Source organism: Lagopus leucura, unplaced genomic scaffold, assembly GCF_019238085.1.
Source record: "Lagopus leucura isolate 7727_CA_CO unplaced genomic scaffold, USGS_WTPT01 Super-Scaffold_100040, whole genome shotgun sequence".
In the NCBI taxonomy this organism is placed as follows: Eukaryota; Metazoa; Chordata; class Aves; order Galliformes; family Phasianidae; genus Lagopus; species Lagopus leucura.
In genome coordinates, this window is record NW_024962289.1 from 6884 (window position 1) to 21430 (window position 14547).

The following is a 14547-nucleotide window of genomic DNA, read 5'->3' on the forward strand; positions in this document are numbered from 1 at the left end:
GTGCTGGCATCTCCTTGCAGTGCCATCTGCAGCAATGCCAGATGCCAGCTCTGCGAGCACAGCAGAGCCTCAGAAGCATTTCCCATGGGCGTACCCACAGACCTGGCAGGCTGCAGGCTTTGTGCCATCTCCAGAGCAGGAGTTTGGCATTAACAGAATGAAAATGACCCCAAACGCTATTAAACTCTGCCTGAACTACTGCTGTTAATTTTGGCTCGTAACAATAATCTATAGCAGGGAAAAAGACCTCACTCACTAGGAAAGCCATTATTGGTTGTGATTACAAGCCCAAGGGGCTGGCACAGGATGGGAGGTGGCCGTGGGATGCCACCAGCTCCCCTGCTGCCCTTCCTGTGCCAGGCAGTGTGGGCACCTCACAGCCTGGGAAACACAGGGCTGATGGGCACTGCCCAGCTTGGTCCCTGCGAGCTGCTGAGCACGTGGTGCCAGGACAAGGAGTGGTTTGGGGGCTGACCTGATGTCTGTTCATCTACATTTCGTTTGTGCCCCTCCCTCTAAAGAAAAGATTTTCCCTTAAGAAGAAATGTAAACAGTTTTTCCTTCTCTGCTAGAAACCGCAACAGAGATGTCGCAGCCTTCACTGTCATTGGAACTGACCTGGCCCAGGGGGGTGGCTGGGCTTCCCGTACCCTGAAAAACCCCCATCCTGCAGCCCCCGCAGCCCTGAGGTGCTGGGAGCTGTCTCGTTTGGATCATGGCTGCTCTGGTAGCTTGGGCCGCCCAGAAAAAGGAGAGCTGCCCTCTTCTCTCCCAAGCGTAAGCCTGGCACCTCCCCTCTGCCCCTCTCCCTGCTGCCAGAGCCCCGTGCCACACACTGGCATCTCAAGCCATAAAGCAAGTGAACTTCATGTAGTGAAGCCTGGCTCAGAACTTGCCAGCTGTCACCTCCCAGTGCCTTTGCTCCTGGCCAGTGGCACTGGCTCGGATGGATGGAGGAGGCAGGGAGGGCCCACCTCATCTGCTGGCACTTCTGTACAGGCTTCACCACCTTTCCCGACCCTCTGCACACAGCTTCCAGTGGGTCCTGGGGGTGTGAGGGGCTGCAGGTCCGAGCTGGCACTGCCTGCAGTGGAGGGGCACGGGGCTGGTGGCAGGAGGTCATCGCGTGAGTCCCTGCCGTGGGGCAGTACCTAAAGAAATGAAAACCTGGTGGGAGAGCTGGGCAAGGGCGAGGGAAGCTGAAGGACGTCTCCCTCCTCTCCGGCTCCCCAGCTCAGTATTGCCGGACATTGAAGAACCCAACGCTGGTGGGGGATTCCTTGACCGTCACTGTGATCAGGTTTGCGGTGACATCCGTGACGAAGACGTGCTCGATCAGGCTGCGGGTGGGCTTCCAGTCCTGGCTGGTCTGGATGGAGACAGACATGTTCTGACCCACGCTGGGAAAGGAAGCCGAATCCCGATCCGAGTCCGAGCTGCTCTCGTCGCCTGTACTCATTTCAGACAGGGCGGCTGCTTTGCGGCTCTCGGGGGCCGCGTGCCCCTCCTGCCCACCGGCTGTGCCACCCTTGGCCACGTCCCTGTCACCAGCACCTGCCCTGCGTGCCTGCTTCTCACTCTTGCTGCCATCTCCCACATTGGCAGCGTTCAAGCCGGCATTGGTTCCACCACCCTTGGACCCAGCAGGACCCAAACCGGTGGCTGCGGTGGTGCTTTTGGGCATAGAGCTGCAGGCATGGCGAGGCGCGCTGCTCCCACTTGCTGCACTCTGCCCGTTTTTGACACTCTGCAGGTTTAAAGCTTGGAGGTTCAGCTCCTGGCTGGATGCGTGCTGCCCCCCAGGCGCAGAGGAGCTTGTGGGCGTCTTGCTGCCATTGTGCAGCATTTGGGCTCCGGTGGTGAACCCCGATTTCTGATCCCCTCCGGTGCCGCTGCCAGGAACCTTGGTGGTCTTGGCTCCCTGCATGGACAGCCCCACCTCCCCCGCTCCTTTCTGGTTCCTCATTTTTAAGTCCAGCCCTAAGCTACTCTTGCTGGATGCCTGTGACTTCAGCGCCAGCCTTCCTAGCGGCGAGGTTTCGGCCGAGCTCTGGTTTTGAGACATCCTGTTCATGTAATGCACGATGGAGCTCTGCCAGCTGATGGCCCGACTGGGGCTGCTGGAGCCGCTTTTCATCGCACTGGGGATGTTTTCTGCCGAGGATCCCCCGGAGCTGAGCCCAGCCAATGCACCCGGTGGCTCCTTCAGCCCAGCCAGCCCCGTGCCCTGTGTGCCATGTTGCGGCTGCAGCTTGCCCAGCAGCTTGCTGCTGCCCCCCACCTCTTTCCGGGATGTCTTCAGCACCTTTGTCAGGTTCACGGTCCTTCGAGCTGCTTTCTGCTCTGGGGGCAGAGGTTTCCGCCCACGTTTCTTTCTGGAACTGTCCTTCATTTCTGGCTTTGCCACCAGGATCTGAGCTTTTTTCTGCGGCACCGGGTGGGTCTCTCTGCTGCGGGGACCTCTCTTTGCTTCCAGATCACTTTCATCCTCTTCATCAGAGGAGGAGGAGGAGGAAGACGTTGAGGAAGAGGAGCTGCTCGACTTACTTTTCGAAGGCATCTCTGGTTCCTAAGAAGCAAATGGAGAGGGGCATGGAAAAAGTCACCGCAAATGATGGAATCACCGCTGTGGGCATTGCAAACCACTCAGCACCGTCCAGCCAGGCACTGCAGACAAGCAGGTTCTTTCCCTGTGCCATGAAACCAGGCTGACCTGTGGTGCTGGTGGGACACAGGGGCCAGGGAACACTCCCATCTCCTACACCCCACCGGATCAGTGATGAAGAGGAGTCCCCCTGCAGACACCCCAGCACTCACCACGTGTTTCCTGGGTCTGCCCCGTGGCCGCTTGCCTCTCTTGCGGTTCTGCACTTCTTTCTCATGTTCCCTGAAAGAAGGCACTGCTTAAAGACAGAGCTTGCACGACAAAACAACACACCACAAGCCCAGCTTGCTTCTGCCCTTTTTTTTCTCATTAAAAAGCAGCTTTTCAATGAAACACAAGCCCATCGGTGTGCACTGAGCTCCTCTATGTAATGCAGTGTGAGAAAAAGAGAATTAGAAACGAAGAGAAGGGCTCTACAAATGGTGATCTCCCAGCAAGGGTGGCTGTCAGGACAACGGGACGCTCTGCTGCTCAGCAGAGCCCTGTGACACGGGCAGAGAGATGAAAAGTCCCTGCATAAAACGTGGAGCTGAGCTGTATGGACTGCTGCAATGCATTTCCCAAAGTGCTCACAGAGCCATGTGCATGCATGCATCACCTTCCCAAGGGCTGCCATGGCATTTTGGTTCTGGAGGCACCTCCTAAAACCAGCACTGCTTTTTGTGGTGCTTTCCAAGAACTTTGTGCCCAACATGGCCCTGCACCGGGACCTGAGAACGTTCTGCACCCAGAGCTGTTCATCTTCATCCCTATTCCCTACAACAACACTGCCCCAGCAAGAAGTTTCCAGCACTCAGTGACACACCGCAGCGTGCCCCATCCTGAGCAGCAGCTTTTCCTACTCTTGCTTTTCCTGCTACAATGGGAACGGGCAAACGGAAGCATCTGAGCTGTCTGCAGAGCCCTTCCTTGTTGGTACGCTCAGAGCTGAGCTTCCCCTCTGCAGCAAGCAGCAGCCTGGCCCCCCTGCAGAGTGAAAGCAAACGCCTTCCCCTGTGCTCGTTTCACCTCTCCACCCTCAGCCCTACAGGCTGGGCACAAAGAGCACTGCTGATGTTCCTGTGCTGTGTGGTGTTCCTCCATTCAAAAAGGGCAGCGCCGAGCTGCAGCGCATGCTGCTAATTGAACAGCGCGCTGCCTGGGATTTAACCGGCAGCTTCCTTCCGTGAAGGGGGAAAAAAAAAAAAAGGATCCAGAAATGAGCTGTAATTAAATCCTATCATAAACTTTAATGATTTTTTATTAATACGGAGCCAAAATATTTGGCAGCGCTGCGTTCCTTGCAGCCAGCTGGCTATTCTCTAGCCCCAAGCCTGACGCCCGCTGTATAATAGCTGCAGAACAATTGCAGCTCGGCTCAGCGGAGCAGCCCCGGCTCTGGCAGAGGACACCATTTTCTCCCACCCATCAATTCCTCACTCCTCCCAGTGCTGTGCCCTCCATAAACACACACCGGTGCTTTTCTCACCGCTCTGCAACCCGGGCACACAGCCACCCCCCGGCACAGCCCCGCTGTGGGATGGGAGCACGAGCTCTGCCGGGCGCTGCCGTGCGCCCATTGTGCAGCAGGAGCACAAACATATTGTGCACAGGGCCATAAATCCTCCGTGTTTACCCAGCCCTGGGAGAGGCGTCCTAGGTGGACCTGAACGGTAATTTCAGGAGATGAACAAAAGGGCCGGGCCACAAAAAGGCACGGGAAGCTTCAGGCTGTTGTTTCCACAACTTCCACCGCACGCGTGGCCAATTAGAAGTTAATTGACTTTATCGTTTGTTAAGAAATATTTATAGTTTGCTCACTTCTTTTGGAAAGCGAGGAGGAGCCTTGGATCAAGGATGTTCTCCTCGGGTTCCCAGCTGTTGTGCCTGGAACAGAAGATGCGCGCTGGGAGAGAGTGGGAGACCGATGCTTCCCCCCCCCCCCCGCACCCCCAGTACCGGCCGGGCCCGGGGAGTTCATCTGAGGACAACCGGGTCGTGGGGCAGCCCTGCGATGGGGACCCGACGCCCACGGCGGCAGAGCTGGGGTGGGGACGGCCGGGGAGGAGACGGCCGTGGACGGAGGGGGAAGGAATGGCCGGGGATGGCCGCGGATGGACGAAGGTGGCCGGGAGGCGGGGAGCCGAGGACAGAATGGGGATGGGTGGGGAAGGGACGGCCGGGCAGGGAGCATCGCGGCAGAGGCGGCGCGGAGCCCCCAACCCGCGGCAGAGGCCCGGGCCGGGCAGGCCGGGGGCGGCCACGCCGCCGCACCGCGAGGCGATCCCCGCGCAGCGCGGGCAGCCCCGGTCGCCCGGCGGGAGGGGACGCGCGATCGGTGCTTGTGCTCGGAGGGGCGGGAGGGGAAGGGGGGGGGGGGCCCGGGGGGGGGGGGGGAGCCGCCCCCCGCGGCGACGGGGAGGGCCGGGCAGCGTTATTTGTAAACAAAAGGAGCGGCGCGGCCCGAACAAAAGCGGCCGGGCGGCGGCACCCCGCGCCCCGCGCGCTCGCCCCGCTCACTTGGAGGACCAGCCCCGCCACTTGACCAGGTACTCCAGCTTGCCCTGCGGAGAGAGGCGGAGAGACGCGCGTTAGCGGCGGGAGCGGCGACGGCGACGGCGGCGCCGGGAAGCGGGGGGGGCCCACCTTGCGGAGCCGCTTGCTGAGGATGCACTCGGCGGCGAAGACCTGCTCTCCCACGCTGCTCAGCTCCTCCATGGCGCCGGCCGGCCCCGCTCCGGCCCCGCACACACACACGCGCACACACACACGCACACACACACACGCACGCACACACACACACACACACACACACACACAGGGGGAGCCCCCGGGCGCGCCCCCGACGGCGGCCGCGCGCGCCCCCGCCCCCCCCATCCCCGCGCGCCCCCCGGCACAATGCAGCGCGCGCGCCCCCCTGGGGGGGGGGGAGGAAGGCAAAGGGAGATGAGGGGGGGCTCCCCAAATTCCCCGCCGGCCAATGGAGAGCGGGGGGCGGGGCGAGCCGGCGGGGGGTGGGGGGAGGCATTGTCTGCGCGACCCCTCCCCTTCCTGCAGCGCGGGGACAATGGGGCGGTTCCGGCTCGGCCCGGCACCGGGAGCGGGCGCTGGGCTTTGTTCCGATGGGCGCGGGGCCGGGGGGGCGGCACGGGGCTGGGGGGAGATGCCGCGGCGTCCCCGCACACGCCTGGGGTTGGCGAGAGCCGGACCGACCCCGCGGTCCCGTATCGCCTTTCGGAGCATCCGGAGAGGGGGGGAACCCTCCGGGCCGGAGGCGTTCCGCACACGCCCGGCCTCGCGGTGAACCGGAGTTGTGTTGTTGTCACCGGTTCTGGCTCTGAACGGTTCATTGCGGGGGGAGCGAACCGCGTTTCACCGGGGGGTGGCAGCCCGGCAGCGCCCGGCGCGGCTTCGTTCCCCGCGACTGAGCGACGCGGGGCAGCGCGGGGGGCGTGGAGCAGCGGCACACGGTGCGTTGCGGGCATGGGAGGAGATGAGTCAGCACCGCGCGGATTTCGCAGCCGCGGGCCCGGAGCCTGCGGGTAATAACCGTGCGGGAGAGCCACGGGGCGAGGAACCTCCGCAGCCCGACCGCCTCGGGTTGAGCGGGCCATGGCGTGTCCCGCCCGCCCGCAACCCGGGCCGCCCGTGTCGGGTAAGCGATACCGGCGTCAGAATCCCTTCTGCGCGCACCTCCGGGCCCGGCGTGCCGCTGCATGGAGGGAGGGGACGGAGCTGCCGGGAGGTCGGGGCGCTGCGTCCCCACCAGGTGCTCAGCCGACGTCGGGTGGTGTCACAGCTGATTGTTTTCTTTTGGCTGTTGATGTTCGCTGACAAGAAGAATGGTTAGAAGCGTTTATTTATTTATTTATTTATTTTTTTCAGCCGAAAGTGATGTAGAAATATAAGAGCCGGCACCGCAGCTTTTAATTTTTTTAAGTTAATTTGGCTTTCGTCGGCTCTGGTCTTTGTGTGCAAAGGAAAAAACGACCATGTGAGAGTTTCCATCCTGCACACTTTGGCGTTGATGCTGCTTTGTGTTGGCACTGGGCAGGGATGTGCAGGGCCTGAACTGCCTGTCAAGGAGCACCGAGGGAACGATAAGCCTGAGGAAATAAGAACGCCGAGGAAATCAGCCCGTGTTCCTGCAGCGCTGGGTGGGCTCCGTCCTGAGGGTTGGCTCACCTCAGTGTCGGTGCTGTTGAGCTCCTCTGCAGGATGCAAAAATGCGATAATGGGTTTCTTCCTTCGCAGAGCGCCGAGGGAGAGGCTGGGTTGGGTGTTGGTGCTTTGTCTGCCTGAGCATGGGAGAAGCTGAGGCAGGGAGGTGGCAGCAGAGCTCTGGGTCTGCATGGGGGCTGAGCGTGTGCCGTGTTTGCAGTGCTGTGTCCGATGAGCTGTTGTTCCTGTGTGACCCTCCTGACCAACGCCATCCCTTTGTTTCCACAACCCACATTCCTGGAATGCTGTGCATCCCAGCACACCGTGTGTGTCCCACACCGACTGAACTGAGCTCCCGTTGCCATCAGTGGGGAAAACTTTTGTGTTGCTCCACTGTCGCTTTGCTGAGCTTAGAGACCTTTGGGTCCCATCCTCACAGCTGGGAGCTGCGTGGTCTGCATTGCAGTGCACCCCCCTGGCACTGCGGGGTCACCCCATAGTGATCCCAACCCTGTGTGGGGATTTGCTCCCTCAGCATTCCCTGTCTCGGTGGTGGCTGGTGTGGCGTGCCAGCTTCCTCAGCTCAGTCCCAGGTTTCCTGTTATTGGATGGCTTTAAGCTCCAGAGATGGAGCTGTGTGGTCAAATGACAAATCTCACCACGTGTGCCTGATGGGATCAGGACAGTGAGAACCAGAGCACCTTAAAAAAAAAAGAGATGCAGAGCCATGACCTGACCTGGTGGAATATAATTTTATAGCTCTTCCCAAATATGTCAGACATGCCATGCGTGGGGGGGCCGTGGTGGTGAATGGGGCTGCGCTGTGCTCAGGTGAGGGAGGAGCGTCTGCACCCACAGAGCAGAACCTTGGGGTGAGGTTGGTGGGGTGGATTACAGGATGCTGCAGTGGGCTTCAGAAGAGTGTGGGTGTTTCTGGACAGCAAGTTGGGTTTTCACAGAGGTGAAGCAGCGTGGCGTTTTGCTTTCTTGCTCGCCAGCCCATAGGAACACACTGCAGCATCCGGAAGCTGAAGGTGCAGTTACATTCCCATTGGTAAAATATCAAATAATTCAGCTTGGCTTTCCTTCCACCAGCAGTGTGAGGTCGTTCCCACAGCCCACAGCTCTGTCACCTGCATGGAGGTGGGCAGCCACGACATCATGCATGATGTGGGGGTGTGCCAAGGGCACAAAACTCCCCTGGCTTCAAAGAGTCAGACTGGGGAGGGGGAGAGGTGTGTGCCACTGTGGCCATATTTGCTGTGGGCAAATGCTGGTTTTCCTAAAGCATCGGTGAATTGAGGCATGGAGGTCTGCATAGCATCAGGCTGAGCACAGATGGGGATGGAACTGTGCAGCTGTGTGACATGGAACAGCAGAGAGCTTCTGCTGCTGGGTCCTGTGGTGGAGTGTGGGGGCAATAGGGGTGCGGGCCGTCCCCCAGAGCAGTAATTTTCCTGCAAACTGTGTGTGCCAAAAGAACATAAATGTATGTATGTCGATGTTTGTTGTTATGTTACCATCTTGGAGCAGTTTGGACCCCTGGGTAGCAAGCATCTTTCTAGTATGGGAAAAAGAAAGGGGAGCAAATGGTGTGGAAATGCATAGCAAATTGGGATGCAATGCACAACAGGCCTCTCCCTGCTGCGTGACCCTCAGCCCTGGGGAGGGGGGGGGGGGGGTGGTGGGGAATGAATTACGTGGGGATGGAAGGGGGAGGCACAGCGCAGGGCTGAGCGGCTGCAGGCAGGGGTTTGGCTGTTGGCTGGGGTTGAAATGTCGCACGGTGAATGCGTGCGAGGTGTGAGATGCGAAGAGAAGGGCTGGGAAGGACGCAAGGACAACGTCTGCGAGGGCTTCGGGTTATGGAGTTTGCATAAGGAGAAGCCGGGCTGGGAATCGTTCCGAGTTCGGGCAGCACCTGGGCGCAGCTCACCCCCCACCCCCATCACCTCCGGGCCTCTCACAGCTCATCCGGCACTGCGGGAACGGAGCGGGGCTGTGCGGGGCTGTGCGGGGCCGCTACCGGCAGCTGAGCACAGCGCGGGGGCCACCGCCCGCCGGCACTCGGAACTGCACCGGGACGCGCACCGGGCGCAGCGCATCGCTCCGCGTCGTTCGGCCTCCCGCTCCCCTCCTTCATCGCGGCCCGGGGGGTGGGGAAGGAGCGAGCCTTGCTCTTGCTGGTTCCGAGCTCGGGGCTGGGTGTCTTCTGATGCAAATACGCAAATTCGACGCTTCCTTCGTTTTTCACCCCTGCTCGAAGTCGAAACAGTGACTCGGGGCTGCGGCAGCGCTGCGCTCACTGGGGCGGCACCTCCAGCCTGGAGGGCTTTCTGCTGGACATCGCCCTGTGCAGAGTTCACAGCTGAGGCAAACGCCAGCCTTAGGTAAGGGGTCGGATCAGGAAGGCTCCCACTGTGCTCTGCTCTGCACTGTGGCCACATGGGGACCCTTGGCACCGCTATGCCTCTTTTGGCTGTCAGCTCCATGGGGTCACTGGGACCAGCAGTGTCACCTCAGCCCTGGCTGCCTCTGCCCAGGGTGGAAAGCCCCAAGGTCACAGCAGGATTACTTTCAAAGTTACTGTATTGATATTATTTTAAATAATATTTGCAGTGCCGGCCCATGTGGCTCCCCTTGCAGAGCCTCCCCATTGTTTGCCTAATGGACTGTTTGCTCTGCATGCTGCTGGTCTGACCCCCACCCCCAATATGGTTTCAAGCCAAACATTTTCTTCCTGTTGTTTTGTTTTTTTTTTTTTTTTTTTTTTTTTGAGTGAAGCGTGCGTCTCTTGTTTCATCTTATTGGGTGAAACCAACGCAGGGAAGGCAGCTTGAGCAAATCTCTATGGCAACAGATGTTTATCGAGCCCCTGAGATGAGGCACAGAGTTGGGGAGAGGCACTTCAGCATCTGGGACGGGGTCGGGGCAGCTGCCATGCTGATGCCCCAGGCAGAAGGGCAGCGCCAAGGACCCTGAGATTGCAGAGCTGTGCTGTTCCCTGAGCCCCTGGGAGAGATCCTGGGCTGCTTCCTGCAGAGGATAAAAGTTTGGCCTTGTATAATGGCCCCATGCACCCATGGCACATCAGCCCTGTGCAGAGCAGCACCAGGCAGGGCTGACCCAGGTGGGCACAGAGTCTGCGTGGTCCTGGACTTGTGAACCACAGACCCTGGGTGTTTGCTGTGATCTGGTGTGTCCTGACTGTCTCTCCAAAAAACATCAAGGATTAAAGCTTGGTGTATTTTTCTCCCAGAGCTTCCAAGAGCAGCATCTACAGCCCAGGGTGAGAGCTGTTGGTAGGCAAAATTTTGTGGGTATGGCTCTGCAGGATGGCACCCAGAGCCTCTCCCGTGTGCTGTGGGTTTTGAGCTTGGGGTACCTGGGTTCTGTTTGCCCATTTTTTTACTATAAGCCATAAAGCCAGAAAGTTTGGTTAGACAAATATCTGCAGCTCACAGAGGCTGCAGGGCAGGGGGACAAGTAAACAGGAGGACTGGTGGTGATACTGCTGCTCTGTGCAGCAAGTTGAGCACCTGTGCAATTCAGAAACCTGTGCTCTGCAGAATGCAGCTGGTGGGCAGTACCCAAAGGAAGGAAGAGCAAACAGGGCACGTGCCTAAAGAAGGCAGCACCTGCATAGAGCTTTCTGGCCGTAAGTAATTACCTCTGGTAGGGGTTAGTATGCTCCTCCCCAGCAGCTCAAGATGAGAGCGATTCCCAGCATCACTGGCAGCTTTGTTGCAGCAAGGAGAGGAGCGCTGGAACCTGCAACGCCGAAAGTGCAGCATTACCCTGGTGGCGGGTGGCTGAACTCAATCAGGGACTGGTGCAGGGAGCAGCCACCAGGCAGGAGGTAGCCGCGTAACCTCCTGTTCCTGACCTCTACCGGCAGCATAAAGCCTTGCTTTTGGTGTCTGGGCCACTTGTAGGCATTTAGAAGGAAATGTAGAAGGGCAGACTTGCTGCGGGGAAGCGGGGCTGCGCGGGGAAGCGAAGCGCGGGGCGCTCCTGCCGGGGTGCTGCGGGAGGCGCCGCTAGGTGGCGCTGTCCGTGCGGCAATGCGGGGCTCGGGGCGGCCGCGCCGTTGGGGCTCGATGAGACGCGGGGCACGCGGGGGACTCACGCAGCATCGACCTCGTGGCGTCCAGAGAACCGTCGTGAGGTTCCGGCGCGATGCCCAACAGCTCGCAGAGCAGAGCGTAGACGTTGACGCTTTCGAACGGCTCCGCTATGAGCCCCTGCTTGAAGGCTGGCCCCACGGCGCGGAAGATGGTTTTCATGTTCATGGCTTCGTTGTCAAAGCCGTGCTCTCCCGTGTTGAACTGCACCTTGTATCTCTGGAAGGCAGACAGATGTGAGTGTCCCAGCTCTTCAGCCCCCTGGGACGTGGCCTCATGGAGGCAGCGTGCCCTGCCTGCTCCCTCCCTCCAGGTCCCCGTGTTCTTCAGTCTCAGGGTATAACCACCCGTCTGTGGGGAGATGGGTCAAAATGAAGGCATAAAGCCAGGTAGGTTCTGATGGGCTGTGAAGAGGAGAGGAAGAAAGAGACAGATCCAAGAAAGGCAGTAAAGTGCGTACACATGCATCTTACCCCATGGATCACATATCCTGGATCACTGTACATCAAGAGTGGGGTGATCCGGGGATGGTTGGCATAGTGGAATCTCTTTGGAAACTCTTCTTTTTTGTACACGTGTAACTTTGGGTGGGCATTTTTCAGGACTGAATACACGTGCTCTAATTTCCCTTCTTTTGGTATCAGCAGCCCGTTGGGTCCGTAATCTAAGAGTTCAAACTGGATGTCACTGAATGTGAAGTTCTCGACATTCCGGAGGTGGATCTCGTCGCTCTTTATGACCGTCTCCATGCCGTGGTCAGATGTGATGATGAGGTTGAGGTTTGATTCCAAGCCGCTTTCCCTGATCCTCTGCCTTAAGTAGCCGATGGTTTGGTCCACCTGGCTGACCATGTTTCTCCTCTGCGTGGATTCGGGGCCGTATTTGTGTCCTGTTGAGTCTGGCTCACCAAAGTAGAGAGTGATGAAGTCGAGGTTGTTCACTGTAAACCATTCCATGGCAGTGTCAATGTTCTGTCTCCAAACGGTTTCGTTGCTGTAGTTGAACAGGGGAGGCTCCACCAGCTTCAGGCTCACTTCTTCTCCTTGATATTTTGCTTTTGTCCCAGGGAAATGGATGGAGCCTGTCTTTAAACCCTGTTAGTGAAGATGTAATGTGAACTCAGCTGAACTCACGCTGCCTCACTCAGTTCAACTCAGTCAGTACAACTGCTGCCCATGGATGTGGTTGATTCATTCAGCCCCTTGATGTCTACCTCTGCCTCTAACAAAGTTTTCTTGCTCACCACCCGTTAAGAGTGATTGACTGTAAGCCCTGCCCTTCCCTCTCTGCTGGTTCTCTCATGACGTTAGCAACGCTAGTGATAACTTCAGACACACTGACCTGTTTGTACCATGCTAGCATTAAGGTGTGCTTTACTGCAGTCACGCAAGCACTCACCCTGAAGTCAATGGGTCCAATTTGGCAGGTAAACATAGCAGAGGTTTGTGTGTGGGGCAAGGTCTCATGTCCTGCCTTAAAGCCAGATCCAAAGCCTTTCTGCAGCCCTGGGTGAGGGGGGAGCAGCCCCCTGCACAGCCCCCCTGGGTGAGGCTGAGGAGATGAGGCCAGTGCACTGCAGAGCAGGGGGGCTCAGTCTGCTCCCTAGAGAGCTGGCTGGGCTCTTCTTAATGAGGGAGTAGATAACTTCTTTTATTAACATCTTAATAAAGCTGAAACGCACCTTTAATTTTTCTCTATTTTTAATAGGACGATCACAGTTCTACCTGCCGCTGCCTGGGGATTTAATTTTCTTTTTGCTGCTGTAATTAGCCCTGTCGCTTGCAGCAAGGAAGTCAGCTGCTGGCCACTAGAGATCGTGGCTCGCCCGTCGCCTGGAGCGCACAGCCGCAGAGCAGCAGCCCCACTTGCCTGCCTCTGTGCCGTGATCCAGATGGGCAGGCTGCCGTTGTCCCACCAGCTGTCGATGCCCTGCGTGGTGTAGTAGGGCAGCTTCACCCCAGTGCTGGTGTTGAACCACATGTTGTGGACGACGCCATGATTCTCCAGGTATTTCCCTGCCAGAAGAGATGGACAGGGTGAGGGCGAGCGGGGCTCAGCGAGCAGTGGGGCTCCCCAGCCATTGGGAGCATCCCAGGACCCGCTGTGGGGCTCTCATCCCTCCTGCAGTGCTTCCTGCCCTTTCCACCCCATTTAGGGTTCACCCTTCTGCCGTGTTGAACCCATCTCTTGTTGAAACCATCTCTTTCTCTTTCTGCTGTTGTTCACAACGGACGAGGTCAGCAGAAAGCACAAATCCCTGCTGCAAGTGGAAGGCCGGCCCTTTGTGCTGTTCCATTTCATGCTACTTCTGTTAGCCTGCTTCTCAAGGCTGCGCAGTTCCTTCTGCGTGACGTCCCAGCCCTCCTTTGTATCGACATCCCTCCCTTGCCTTTCCTCATCAGCAGCTTTCATTAGCATGCACCACTCTTTTATGCCAAGGTTATTAATGAAAATCTTAAATAAGATTGGCTCTGGCATTGATTCTGCAGGAATTCCCCTGCTGCCCTCCCTGCTGCTCGGCGCTCCTTTCAGCACTACCTGCTGTTGCCTTCCCACAGCCGGTTACTTACCCACATTAGAGATTTCATACTAATCTTCATCTTCTCCATCTTAACTAATGATTTCCCACGAGGCACCGTATCAAATACATTGCTGAAGTCCGGGAAGATGAGATGTGCTGCATCTCCCTTGTCTAAAAAATCATTTCCCTTATCAAAGCAGGCTGTCGGCTGAGTCTGCTGCCATTTACCTCCGATGAGCGCAGGTTCAGTTCTACCTCAACGCACCTCAACTCTTTTTTCCACAGCACGTATGTGCTAAAGCTCAGGGTGCCTTCAAGGCCGGTCCGTGGGCCGCCTGCTTGGCTCAGTAACTTTTCCTACACCCAACCCCTCGTTTGCCCTTTCCCATTCTGCAGGTCGGTGGCACTCACCGGTCAGCAGAGTGAAGTGGCACGGGCTGGTGAGGGTGATGAAGGCGGGGGTCATGTACCGTGCCTTCACCCCCTCTGCAGCCATCGCATCCAGGTTGGGGGTGTCCACGTCCTGGTCGTAGTCCCACCGAAAGCCATCGAAGGACACCAGGAGGACTTTGTCACGGCCGGATGCGTGTGGCACAGGGCTGCCTTTTGCTAAAGGGAGGGCAGCAAACAGCAGCACCAGGGAAGCAAACATCATCTTGCCCTTGAGGAGAGGTAGTGCAGACATCCGGAGCTCGCGTTAATATATGCAGGAGGGGACTAAGTTCAGCTCTTATCTAATCTTGCAATAGCTGATTGGGTGCAGGGCTTCAGCCAGGACTTCGTATCAGAAGGAGCCTCTTTGTTTTTGTCCGGCTGGAGTGGATTAGCTGGGACTTCTTCCCCCCTCCAACACCACATCTGTGCCTCCATCCACGATGCCTCGTGCTCATGGCTGTGATGTGAGGTTCTTCCTGTTGCTGAAGCATGAATGAGTTTTCTGCCACAAGCAGAACGAGGTGATGGCATGTGCTGGAACAGCCCAAAGGAGGATGCTGTCACCATGTTTGGCAGCCCATGTCCCCTCCCCATGGGGACCCCTCCGTGCTGCAGTGCCGGCCCTGGTCCCATCGCCTGCTGCGAAGCTCTGCTGTGCTGAC

General features: G+C 58.1%; 2 protein-coding genes across 2 annotated transcripts; both read right to left on the reverse strand.

Annotated features, from left to right (window-relative positions):
- Positions 1 to 697: 697 nt before the first annotated feature.
- CBX2 (chromobox 2) lies at positions 698 to 5362 on the reverse strand. The gene is made up of 5 exons (XM_042883910.1): positions 5291 to 5362; positions 5165 to 5208; positions 4466 to 4531; positions 2818 to 2887; positions 698 to 2569 (listed from the first exon to the last, which is right to left on the reverse strand). Exons 1-5 carry the CDS (start codon positions 5360 to 5362, stop codon positions 1235 to 1237), a joined length of 1587 nt encoding a protein of 528 aa, XP_042739844.1. The 3' UTR covers positions 698 to 1234.
- A 5125-nt stretch (positions 5363 to 10487) lies between these two features.
- ENPP7 (ectonucleotide pyrophosphatase/phosphodiesterase 7) lies at positions 10488 to 14135 on the reverse strand. Its single transcript, XM_042884017.1, has 5 exons — positions 13862 to 14135; positions 12799 to 12944; positions 11403 to 12023; positions 10935 to 11148; positions 10488 to 10576 (listed from the first exon to the last, which is right to left on the reverse strand). The coding sequence occupies exons 1-5, from the start codon at positions 14133 to 14135 to the stop codon at positions 10488 to 10490; spliced, it is 1344 nt and encodes a 447-aa protein (XP_042739951.1).
- Between the last annotated feature and the right edge of the window lie 412 nt (positions 14136 to 14547).

What these genes read in the sequence shown, in the direction of transcription:
- CBX2 (XM_042883910.1), bottom strand. Translation starts at nt 5,362, where the DNA reads ATGGAGGAGCTGAGCAGCGTGGGAGAGCAGGTCTTCGCCGCCGAGTGC. An exon ending in TCAGCAAGCGGCTCCGCAAG is followed by an intron (nt 5,209 to 5,290) that starts GTGGGCCCCCCC and finishes CTCTCTCCGCAG; the next exon opens with GGCAAGCTGGAGTACCTGGT. An exon ending in CTCCTCGCTTTCCAAAAGAA is followed by an intron (nt 2,888 to 4,465) that starts GTGAGCAAACTA and finishes GCCTTCTTTCAG; the next exon opens with GGAACATGAGAAAGAAGTGC.
- ENPP7 (XM_042884017.1), bottom strand. Translation starts at nt 14,135, where the DNA reads ATGTCTGCACTACCTCTCCTCAAGGGCAAGATGATGTTTGCTTCCCTG. An exon ending in CAGGATATGTGATCCATGGG is followed by an intron (nt 11,149 to 11,402) that starts GTAAGATGCATG and finishes TCTGCCTTCCAG; the next exon opens with AGATACAAGGTGCAGTTCAA. An exon ending in CGCCACGAGGTCGATGCTGC is followed by an intron (nt 10,577 to 10,934) that starts GTGAGTCCCCCG and finishes TCGGCGTTGCAG; the next exon opens with GTTCCAGCGCTCCTCTCCTT.